The 12060-nt window shown below is 55.0% G+C and overlaps 1 protein-coding gene across 1 annotated transcript in view; it reads right to left on the bottom strand.

Annotated features, from left to right (window-relative positions):
• Positions 1-689: 689 nt before the first annotated feature.
• The window catches only part of XXYLT1 (xyloside xylosyltransferase 1), a 31698-nt gene continuing 20327 nt past the window's right edge, over positions 690-12060 (bottom strand). The window contains exon 5 of the mRNA XM_009883432.1: positions 690-1131. Within this exon, the coding sequence (XP_009881734.1) occupies positions 735-1131 (397 nt within the window). The 3' untranslated portion in view covers positions 690-734. The remainder of the gene's footprint in view (positions 1132-12060) is intronic.

Raw genomic sequence — 12060 nt, forward strand, 5'->3', positions numbered from 1 at the left:
TCTCGTACAAAAGGTTAAAGGCAAAGCTAGAAAAATGAACCTATTGGTACACGCTCACTGAACGCTTTTAAGACAAGACAGGGCAGTAAAGCTTTTATTGCTAAGAAGGACCAATGGGAGGCTTTAAAGCTCATCTAGCATTCAATGTTTGTTTGTAAGTAACCCAATTTAAAGCAGCATTTCAGTCTTTAAAGCCCTCTTGCCTTTCTGGAATGCTTTAAAAGGAAGATGACCTGAGGATGGTGTCTGCTGTCCTGAGGGACCAGACGGATGCTCTGCGTGAGGTGCAGAAATGGGCCACTGAGGAATGCCAAAACAAAACCCAACTGACCAGCTGTGGCCTCCTGCTGATCATCAGGCAAGGCAAGGCTGCACAGCACCCATGGAGCAGCACCCTGCCATGTGCAAACGCAGTGGTCACCTGGTGGCCCCTCGGCTGTCCCCGTGCCCTGGTGGCTGTCTCACAGCTGGGCACCGTGGACTTGCCCCAGGTAGAGCCTGGAGCTGGTGGCATGGTGACTGTGGATGTTCTGCTCCAACTACCAGACTGTGCTTCCTCCTGCAGGAGCGAGGCTACAGGCAGCGGGATACTGAATGCTCCTGGGATCCCTAGGGATCCTCCTGGGATGCAATGGATCAGGGCTGGCCACCCTTCCCAAGGGAGTGCTGGTGCAGCCACTACGGCTTTGCAGGGCTTGCTGCAGTCAGAGCTGCTCCCGGGGGCGGTGGGAGCCCTAGTCTTCAGGGATCGGGGTGTTGCAGTTCCCATGGTAAATTTTGACCTCACCCTCACACTGGAAGTACTGATCGAACACATCGCTGTATCCATGGTCCCTCCACCATGTGCAAAGCTGCCGGTTCCACGTGCAGTCGAGCACATGGAAGAGCTCTGGGTGCTCCATCCCTACCATGGTGAAGAAATCCTGGTCCCCGAGGTGGCCCTTGAAGTGGTACTTCTCTGTCAGCTTCTGCACCATGGTGGGCTCCAGCAGCTGGTTGTAGAGCTTGGACTGCCTCATGGCTTCAAGGTTCAGGAGAAGGACGCCACTGTTGAAGCCGGGCAGCCCATCAGGAGGGGGATCCCCCACTTTGGTTTGGGGGTTCTCGCGGCGATACTGCCAGAAGGTGTGCCTGCAAAGAGAGGAAAAACAGAACAGGGGAGTGAGGGAGCGCAGCCTGAAGAGCAGCCACCTCAAGTCTGGGGAGGTCTGGATCACAGCACAGGATCTACCATCCACCCAAGGGATCTCGCAGTGCTTATCTTCTGCTGGCTGGAGGCACCCAGCGTCCCAGAGCAGACCGGTGCTTCACAGGCTGTGGCTCTCTCCATCCCCTGCACAGGATACTGTCCAGACTGCAAACCACTCTTCTTGCTCTCTCCTAAAGCCCCTTCTGTTTCTACCAGCATAGCTCTGGTGAGCCAACAGGACACATGATTGCGTGACTGCTCACACGGCTGTGCGGGGAGACGAAACCACATCCCCAGTGCCTAGGGCAAACCCCCAGAAAGGTCCCCACGCCAGGGAAATGTCCTGCAGTTAATGGGATCTCGGCAGCAGAGCTCGCAGCATCGTTATTATTACTATTTGATTATGATGTATTATCCAGATCAAAGATAAGCCCCAGTTTGAGCCTGTGCAAAAAGACGACTTAAAATAAATCTGAGTGGCAGAAATATTTCTTCAAAATAAAAATAAAAAGCAAAAACCAAGCCAACATCTCATTAGCTAAACAAGCACTGCCTTCAGCACTTGCAGCCCCAGGAAGGCTCAGCTGTAGCAGCTCTGGCAGACTCGATCTTCACCAGCTAATTTCCAGCTGCCAGAGAGCGGTGCAAGTCTGGCAACACACAAAGCTAACTCCAATGGGTGATTCAAACGGGAAAAATTTAGACTACCTAAGCAAGCAGCCCAAAAATGTCTTTGGCTCCTTCCTCAGCCCTTGGGGCAGCGAGCACACCCCACCATACGCACACCGGCTGCTCCCACATGCTGGAATTGAATTCATCCCATGCTATTACCCAAGCAGCTGGGGTTGAATCTGCCCCAAAAAATCACTCCCATTCATGTGGAAAGTCTTCTGCCCCCAAGCAGCACCCTTTGCTGCAAAGCCAGGCAGCTTAGAGCTGGCCGAGCCTGCAGTTCGGAGGAGGGCAGGAGGGCCCCACAGCCAGCACTGCGCTCTCCTTCCAGCCTTAACACTTAAGGTAAAACTACAGCACTTTTTTTTTTTTTTTTTTTTGCTGTGAAGATGTCTGGGAGAAATGGTGCTAGAAAGAATTACCCAAGCCTGCTGCTGGCTCCTCTCCGAATCCGTCAGACACCAACCACAGTCTCCATGCACCTCCAGGAAACAAGAATTTGCTGCTAGACGGTGTGCATTTAGCACCCAAAGGTTTAAAGTGATCCCATGCTTGGAAGCTGAAGCTGGGCTAATTCTTATGTAAGAAGATGCAGGGACATTAGCCCCTGGGACAGCTCCACAGTAGCGGTGGGTACTCCTCCACTGCAAACATTTAAATTGAATTTTTTCTTGTAAGAAGCTGTGTTCAGCTCCAACAGGCACTTGCTCAGGGAATCCTACAGCTTCTACAGAGATCAGACTATTAAATCCATCCTTCTGGCCTATCCTGCAGATCCCCAGCACAGCGCTGCGAGACTGGCCGAGGCAAGAGACAGGATTCAACAGCCACCAGCAGAATTATCCCAGCAGAACATGTGGATCTATTAATGATGTCAACCGTGAGCACCTTTTTTATTTCCTGATCTGGAGAACCACAACCATCAAGCAGCATCACTTCCTTAGACCTTTTCATTTAGATGCTTTAGATTCAAACCTCTGATACTTCTCATCTCATTAAGGGTCTTTACACCATTCCCTTTCACCTGATGCAGGACAGAAAGGTTTTTTCCAAGCGCCAGTTTTCCATGGAAGGAGGGCTCAGTTTTTCAGCAGCCATCTTCATGCCTCTCAGGGACCGGCTGCCTCATCGGAGCCCGTGGGCAGCAATGCTCGTTTGATCTAAAGGGCAGGGAAGGGATAAAAGGGCTCTGCCCATGCAAAGAGCAGTTATGTCTTGAGGACAGACACCAGGCCACCGCAGACGACTCACGGATGCTCATGAGAAAAGGAAGGCAAAGTGGTCTCCACGCAGCATTAGAGGGAAGCTCAAGACAAGACCCAGCCTTGCACCGATCAGCCTCCCGAGGTGCTCAGGTCCCACGGTCTGAGCAGAGACTGGCTCAAGCCCATCTCTGGATGTTCCGCTCCCTCTGCTTCTCCCTAGCAGTTCCGGAAAGCCATCCCCATGCCCAAAAAATGATGCTGGAAGCTGTCAGGAGGGAAGCAGGGAGCAGTGCCACAGAAGGAGGCGCCTTTCCAGCTCCACAGAATGTTCTTACCTCCAAAAAACACACGCTGCCCAAGCTAAGGGATGAAATTAGAGCCCCTGCAAGCAGCTAGAACAGGAAAAATGTGAATGCCCAAGCCCTCAGCACTGCCCTGCCGCAGCAGCCAGGCTGCAGAGGGGAGAAAGCACATCTGTGTCAAATGACTCAATTTTTGAGCAATGCCGTTCCCCAGCGGATTACTTGGCGACGGCTGGTAACGAGAGGAGAGCAACGTGCCCTTTTCTGCAGGGATAGGAGACAGACCGACGAGCCGCAATTGTTCAGCCCTTCCTCCCGGCGCTGGTGTGACGGGGCCATCCTCCCCTGGCCGCGTGCAGGGACCGCAGGGGAGCGGAGCTGAGGGGAGGAGAGGGTGGGCCGTCCCCGGGGAGCGATGCTAGGGCAAGATCCAGGATGCGACGAGCTGCGGGCGGCTCCGCAGCGCCGACAGCTCGGGAACCTGCTCACAGCACTGTGCCGCAGCCTTTCCAGTGCTGGGCTCCGGCCAACCGAGGGAAAGGTATTCTGGCAGCATCTGTTTAGCCTGGATTTTGCTCCGCTTTTGTCAGAGGCTTTCGGCTCACTCCTTCTGCAGGGGCCAGGACAGAGAAGAGCATGGTTGAAAGGCACCTCCACCCAGCTGGAAGAGGAAGGAGTGGCGTGTACAAGAGTATAATTTTCTTTGGAGGACATGGGGCCGGGGAAGCACAGCAACCAGCCAAACAGCTAACCCAGCCTGCGCCCCGTGCTGCTCTGTCCTGCCTGACATTGCCCCTTGGCACCTGGCTTAAATTTTGGCAAAATATAGGGGGAAAATCACAAGGGCTTGACGAGTGTGCTGCCAGGATCCAGGGAGGGGCTGGGCTGCCAGGGGTGCAGTCCGTCCCCCCCGAAGACAAACACTCCACTAAGGAACTGAAACTCTGGTTGGATGCGATGCAATGCAAATGTCTCCCTGTCCCAAGCCCCTGGACCAGCCGTGATCTCCCTTGGGACAGGCGGTTCAGGCAGGGCAGCATGCCACTGGCCGTGGCTCCAGGGTGCCCTCCTCCCTGCTCCCCAAAAGCCAGGGCAGGAAGGCATCCCAGAGATGCCGGCCATCGCGGGATGCAAAGAGGCAGGAAGCTGCTGGCTGGGAAGAGGGAAGGAGAAAGGAAGAGGAGGCATTTCGGGCTTTTGTTAACCGCCCTGGTCTCTCTAGACGGGAGGGGAAAGAGGTGACCCCGGGCCCCCGACCCCGTAGCGGGGTATGGGGGAGCTGTACGGGGCCACTGCCGCGAGCGCCCGCCTGCAGCCACGAAAGGCTTGGCAGCACAGATAAAAAAATCCTGCTTCCACCAGCACTTGCCTTGCTGGCCCAGCACAGGGCGCTCCGGCCGCACCTCCCCGCATCGCAGGCCGGTGGCCATGAGCCCCGGCTCTCAGAGCTGCCACCACAGGCTTTAAAATGCCTTGCTGGGGATAGCTGCCAGGGGGAGAAGGGACCGCTCCACCTATCAACTGTATTTTGCAGGTCCTTCTCCTGCTTACTACAGGTCTGGTTATGAGACATCCTCATGGGATGAGCTGGAAACTGCTGGTAAAGCAGCAGGGTGCCCTTGCCGGCAGGAAAGGCACGGTGGAGGAGTTACTGCCAGCTGGGTGACCAGCAGCAAGCCTGAAGCACTGGCCCCACAGGCAGCGAACTGGGCTTGCATGGCTGTACCCACCTGAGATGTTCAAGAAGCTGCAACCCTGCCACACTAGCTGTGCAGTCGCCGCTGGCCTTGATGATGAGGATGTGGATCCTTCCCATGCAGCTGCATCTCCAGAAACTCAGTCAGCCTGTGGGATCCCCTCCAGGCACTGCAGCCCGGGAACTGAGGAGCCAGGTCAAAAAGAAGTGACATGAAATGAGATGCTGGGCCAGCCCCAGCGTGGCTGCAGTCAGAGGATGCTCCTGGAAGGCTGGGGGGTCTCCAAAAGCCACTGTGCGTGTACACTGCATGAGCCTGAGCAGCGTGGTACCTGCGGGGGAAGGATGCACAGCCTCTCCCTCACCGAAGGGGAAGTGAAACCAACAGCCATGGGATAAACCCACATAAATAAGGGGCCTGCAAGATTCTGGATGCAATAAACATCGCTGGACCAGTAAATTCCTTGCTGGAGCTCACTGGTTTGCTCCCACCTGTTGCCAGCGCTGGCAGTCTGAGCCAGCTGCTTGGGAGGGCAGGACAGGCAGCGGCGGCAGGCCAGCACCTTGAGGACATACTTTGAGCCTCTCCCCTGGAGGTCAGGGGCTGGGGGACCCCAAGCCCCATCCACCCCCAAACAGCTGGGCATGGGGCTCCTGGCACAGAAGGGAAGCACGGGCTGCCAGCCATCCCTCTCTACACCACTCCGATAGCAGCTCTGCCAGCCCAAACACCAACTAAAACAACAAGTGCACACTCTTGCTACCTCTAAATACGCTTTTTGGTCCCTGAGCCAGAAAACAGACGGCTGGCGGCGTTATCCCCAGCTGCAGCTGCTGGCAAATGCCGCTGTTCCTGTGCAATAAGCCACGAGGTGCGAGCACACTGTGCTCCTCCACTCCGTGCCGCTGCCAGTGCTCCCCAGGGGTGGGCAGGAGGACGCGGCGTGTGGCTGCGGTCCCACCGAGCAATCCCCGGCCGAGCTGCCCATCTGCCTAGTGTCCAGTACCTGTGGGGCCCCGGCGAGTTGGCTGAGGAGGCGGATGGGATGGGAGCCCCAGTGGGAAGTATGCAGCATCCTGATGGGGATGGCGGGGATGTGTTTGAAATGGAGGGGGAGAGAAAAAACAGAGGGGGTAAATAAGTGTAAAGGCTTCAGGGGACAACAGATACAGGCTTAAAAGCAACCTGGCTCCCACAGCAGCCTGGAGGACTCCCCAACAGCAGCTTCCGGCCTGCACAGAGGAGAGGGTGTGGGCAGTGGGGAGGGAAGAGTGATGGCATGAAGATGATGGTGTCATCTGTCTAGGGGATGACAAAGGCTTTCCCCCCTAATCCTCAGCAAGGAGTAAGAGCACAGCCAAGAAACCTCCCTGCACCCTTCTCCTCCTCTTGGCTAAATCTCCCTGTGGCAGGCAGCTGCCAGCCCCCTACCACCACTGTGATCAAGATTAACCCTTGCGAAAAGGCCGTCTCCTCTTCCTCCAGCTCCCCACCACCAACAGGCATCTCTGCAGCGAAGATGACCCCTTCCAAGTTTGTGCTGCAGCCAGAGGGAGGCAGCCACCCCGGGGCTGCACCCAGAGCAGGATTCGACCCAGGCTCCCCCTTCCCACCTCAGCACTGCCGGACCATGGCCAGGCAAGCTCAGCGCTGCTGCAGACAGATGCTTTGCAACAAAGCGGCCCTTGTTGCTAATCGCTTATTTCCCATGTGCAAACGCTAAACACCTTACAGAGCCAGGGCGGCAGGTTCAGTACCAGCCTGGCCTAGAGCGCCTTAGTGAGGCTGAGCAGCTTGTGTAACCCAGGAAATTCCAGCTCCGTGCTTCTCGGGACCACCATGCACCCAACAATGTGCGGTGGCATCGCCAACACAGCAGTACCCCCTGCTCCGCAGGGGAAAATGTCACCCTGGGACAAAGCAACCCCAACTCCCAGCCTGGGACAAAGGGCAGGATGCGTTGGTGTGCACACCGGGATTGCGTTACCCTCCTCTGATGAGTTCAGGGTGAGGGTCCAGCTCACGCAGGACCTCCAGGCCCCCCCTGGAAAATGCTGACAGGCCAAGAGACTGAGCTTTTCAATGAAGACATCAGTAATTCCTTAATAAACTTCTCACGTAATGCACAAATTATGTCTGTACATTGCTGTCTCTACTACAGCACATTCTGCATGCCAAACTTTTAAAAGCCTGTATTTGGAGCAGCAAATTGATTCTCGATGATTACATTTCTGTGTGGACTTAGCAGTCCAAAAATGGGCACACTTAAACAGATGATTAGTAGCAACTTGCAAACACAGCTCACAAGAGAAACCTTTCCTTGGGACATGGATTTTCAAGGCTGCCCCCCTTCACCATGTAAAATTTTTCAACCCCATGCCACTGCTAAAATCACGCTCCGTATAGAGGTGGGACCATAAATCCCTGTCTGGGTTGCATCAGTTTCCTTCCCTCTATAGATCAAACGCCCGTGGCACTAGCAGCAGCGCAGAGCGATGGGTTGTGTGCATCAGAGCATCCGCTCATTCAGCGCCAGGGAAGGACGGGGAGCAGCCCGTTCATGGGGACACTCTAAAACACCACAGGCCTAATTATTGCCAAAATGGCAGATTTCTCTAACAACTGTGAATGGTCTCTGCTCCAGCAGTGCTCTCCTGCCTGCCTCAGAGGCGTGGGCAGCCTGCCCCCGGCCTCCCTTGCCCACTGACGGGCTCTGAGGAACTGGGGAGATGCTCTCTCTTCACAGATACTCACCTGCTGTTGTGGGGAGGAGAAATAAAAGACCTCCATCCCTGTTCAGGAGTTCCGGCCGTGGGACACTGTGCTGCTGTAGGGGAGTCACGGCATGGAGGGAACTGCCACTGGGCTTCAGAGAGCAGGAGGACATTGTGGGAGCCTCCACAGGATTGTTGGAAGCTTCCCCATGTGGCCCCAGCACAGCATCACTCCAGAAAACATCCCAGCTATGCAGCAAAACCTCTCAATTTCCTGCTGTTTGTTTGTTTGTTCCTCCATCAAAGGGCTTCGGCTCTTGCAAGCTCCTCCTCCACCAAGTACTGGTGAGGAAGCCCTTGGCTGAGCGGCCCCAGCTGCCCTCTGGCTGCCACAGTGGCCCCATCCGCTCCTCCTGGCCCACCTCTGGACGCTCAGCCCCAGCAGCCACTTCCCAGAGCAAACAGATTCAGGAGCCAAGCTAGGCTGGTTTGAGACCTCTGCTAGCATCTACAGCCCAGACTCCCCTCCTTACCACCCTGCAAAGCCTTCACTGGTGTGCAAGGAGTCACAAATACCTGCGCCGCACAGGTCAGCTTGAGCCTTGCCACTGGTCACAAACAGCTTTTTTCTTAGCAGCCCCAAACCAAGCTGTGACCTCCCAAAAAACATCGTTGCCCAGCATGGACCTGCCCTTTCTTCAGTTCGTGCCTCTCCCATGACAAAAAAGTAACCACTGAAGACGACAGCAGTAGTGCAAATACACAGCTGGATCTAACAACCTGCTCATGACGTTTAGTGTGCAGGGGCTGATGATTTACGAGTGCAGCCAGGTACCAGCAACCCCAAGATGCCACCAGTGTGACACCTACCTCTACACACCAAAACCAAGACACTCAGGAGCTGAAATTGAGAAGTTCAGGACTTGAAGACAAGTGCAGGTATGGTAACCAACACATGCTCACCTGATGAACCCTGGACTTGTGTGCTATGGCCAACAAAATAAGACCTGTAGCAAAGTCACGGCAAACTTCTCAGGTAGCCCTTGCAAATGAGGACCACCATCCGTGTGTGCTCTTTGCAGCCAGCGAAGTCCTTGGAGGGAAAGCCTGAACCCGTGCTTGGAGAGTCCCGGCTGCCTTAGCCAAACACACACAAGTGTCTTGGTTGTTGAAAAAAATCATGTTTGTAATGCCCAATATCTCAAAGGGGACAGTTAAGAGTATTAATATTATTAATAGTATTTGTGCTAATAGATGCACAGTTGTGGTTGTCAGATCTTGTCCAATTTATTCATTGTTTCTAAATGACATTTCAAGTTTGCTTGGTAATATGAGTAAGTGCAACGGGTCCTACATAATAATGATGCACTCAGATGTAAACAACAAAACCCTTTACCTTTATCAGAAAGTAATGCTGAATTCCTGAAATCAATTCTGCTGCCAGTTCCCTGCAGGTTCTGCTTGTTCTGTAATTTCGACTGCTTCTGGGCAGCCATTGCCAAAGAATTCCTAGAACCGTTCCCTCCCATGCATCAAGCAGCAGCATTTGCTACAAATCAAATCAAAGCCTCAAAATGGTTTAAAATCCAAAGCGTGCAGGGTCCAGCTTGCAGGGCTGTGGGCAGGCAGCAGTGTCACCACCATGCCTGGTGGGGCACAGGCAAGGCACATTCTCCTGCCTTCACTGACTGAGGGGCCTGGGAAACACAGAGCCCGTCGCAGGCAGCTCCCTGCTTCCCCTGGGGAAAAACACTTGGAAAAGAGCAAAGTCTCCAAATCAGGGCAACCTGCCGGCATGAGGAGCCCACGAACCCAGGCGAACTCAGGCAGGAGGACCTGCCTGCTGGAGATGGTTATCTCCAGTTCTGGAAAGCTCCATCCCAGACAACAGCCTACCTGCACTGCTGTGTCTCACAACCACCACCACTGGCTCAGCTGATACGCAAGGAATCCAGCTGCTCCTGCTTGCTTGCAGCTGTCAGCAGTACTTTGGGGTTTTTTTTAGATCCCAAGAGAAGGTACAGGACGTACCGTCTCAGCCCAGATGTGCCGACAGCCCAGCCTGGCTGCGGATTCAGCATTAGCCTCCTCACAGCCCAGGATAACTCCATTCCTCTTCCAAAGATCTGACAAACTGACTTAGCATCGCTGCTGCTGAGTTCTTAGCAAACATCGAGCACTGCAAGTGCCGTGCCTCCGGGTCTGGAGATTGCACAGGCTCGTTTCCACTCATTAATGAGCTTCTCAGGGTTATTTCACCAGCTCTTAAACAAACAAAACCCATGCAGCACACAGCACACCTACAGCAGCTCCCACACCATCACAAGCAGAAACAAAGCTTTTGCTTTCCACAAAATAATGTCCTGTTAGAGCTCTCCCTAGGTTTTGGGCAGAAACAAAGGTGAACAACCTTGCAGCCATACAAGGACTCAAGTGTCGGTCCTTTGTAGTCTGTAGCTGTCCCTTTGACGTAGATATCCTTTCCTGCAGGACAAACTTTTATGATTTCCAGCACTGTGGATTCCTAAGACACCTCCAGCTTTAGCAGTGAAGATCTCACCCAGTGGCAGGAACGGAGGGAGCAGCCCCAGCTACATGCACTCTTAGACCCGAGAAGGTCTGGGACCTCTCCTGAGGTCCACCATCACAGGCACCTAGCAGGTACCTTGCTCCCAGCTGGAGCAAGGGGGTAAAGGCACCTGCTTGAGGTCCTGTGCGTTAGATCCTCCCCAAGGAGAGCTCTGAGGCGAGCAACACGGGGGCAGCACTGAGGGCCCCAGGCAGTGCCGGCACTGGAGGGCACCCAGAACCCACTGTCATGTGGCAGGGCCAGTAACACCACCAGCACCAAGTAGGAAGCAAAGAGGCAGGGATGGCCATGGGGATGGCAGCAGGGAACAGTGTGGCATACCAGTTCAGGGTCAGCCCAAGGCTGCCGAGAGCAGCTCTGCAATCAATACAGCCATCCTGCTTCCTCTCACACGCCACCAGCGTGACCGGAGGGATCTATAACCAGGAAACTTGGTAAGAATAAGGTTTAAGCTCTGCCTTCTGTAATCAGAGAGTTTTCAGGACATTTTTGGGAGTGCCGCAGTGTTCCCCGCTCCATTCATCTCAGCCGCAAGGCTACTTCGAAACAGGGAGGCTTCTCCCTTCAGCCGCCGGCAGCGCTGAGCCGAGCCAGGCTGGCACAGAGGCCCCCAGGCAGGTCCAGGCTGCAGCAGCATCCTCGTGCAGATGCCTTCACTGTGCCCCGGTGGAGACCTCCGCTGTGCTCCCACGCAGCCTCTGCTGCTCATGACCGGTCAGGAGGCTGTCCCACTGCAAGCCATGCTTCTCTTCCCCATCACTCAGACCCAGTGCAGCCGCGACCGTGGCTGCACCACTCTCCAGGCCAGGCACGCACCCCACACATGCCCTGGGGACGGTGACTTTGCCTGCCAGCCTGGTAGCTGGCTTGCAATGCTTGCTCGCATGTTTCTTTGCAGGGCTGAGAGCACAGGAGGGCCTGGACTTCTCAGTTTGGTCAGGATCTGACATGGAAGGCCCAGTGCAACATAAATATTTACACAGAGCATCATCGCCTGCCCTCTGTAGCCTGGTGAACAGGACACTGCCAGCGTGCCTGGGTAGCTGAATTGCTGCAGGGGACAATAGGATTTTTAATTAAGGTTGTAACTCTGCAGAAGCACTCCTTGCATGGCAAGCCTTTTGAATGACACAAACTTCAAAAGAAGATTTTAATCTTTCCATCAAAATCATTCTCGCTGAAGCAGGAGCTCCCGGTATTGGCCATGGTGCGGATGCTGTGCAGGCAGACACATGAGCAGGCATATGCCAGTGCTGGGAAAAGGCTCTGCCTGCAGGCCAGCCTGCAAGCGTCAACCTGGCAGGAGTGCTGCCACGGAAAGCCCACGAGCATCTACGAGCCGAGTGCATAGCACCAGTGTCCCCAGCAAGGCTGGCAGTGGGGGCAGCCTCTTGTGGGACGAGCTGTGCCTGCGACGCCATCCACAGAGGTGTTGACCGTACCCAGTGTCGCACATCGGGTCCAAAAGCCACAAGAAGGACAACACGCCTGACCCACGGACAGAGTGCCGCTTCCCCCACTGCGGCTGGAGAGAAGCAAACCTGACGCTGACAGCCTCGGACCTCAGACCGACTCCTGCACCCGCCGTGGGCTCCTGCAACCTCCCCCTCCGCACCCAGGACCCCCTACCAGACACCGCCCAGTGGGGCACAGCAGAGAGGTGGATCTGCAGGGCGATCCATGTACAGCTT

This window comes from Charadrius vociferus, unplaced genomic scaffold (assembly GCF_000708025.1).
Source record: "Charadrius vociferus isolate BGI_N301 unplaced genomic scaffold, ASM70802v2 scaffold214, whole genome shotgun sequence".
In the NCBI taxonomy this organism is placed as follows: Eukaryota; Metazoa; Chordata; class Aves; order Charadriiformes; family Charadriidae; genus Charadrius; species Charadrius vociferus.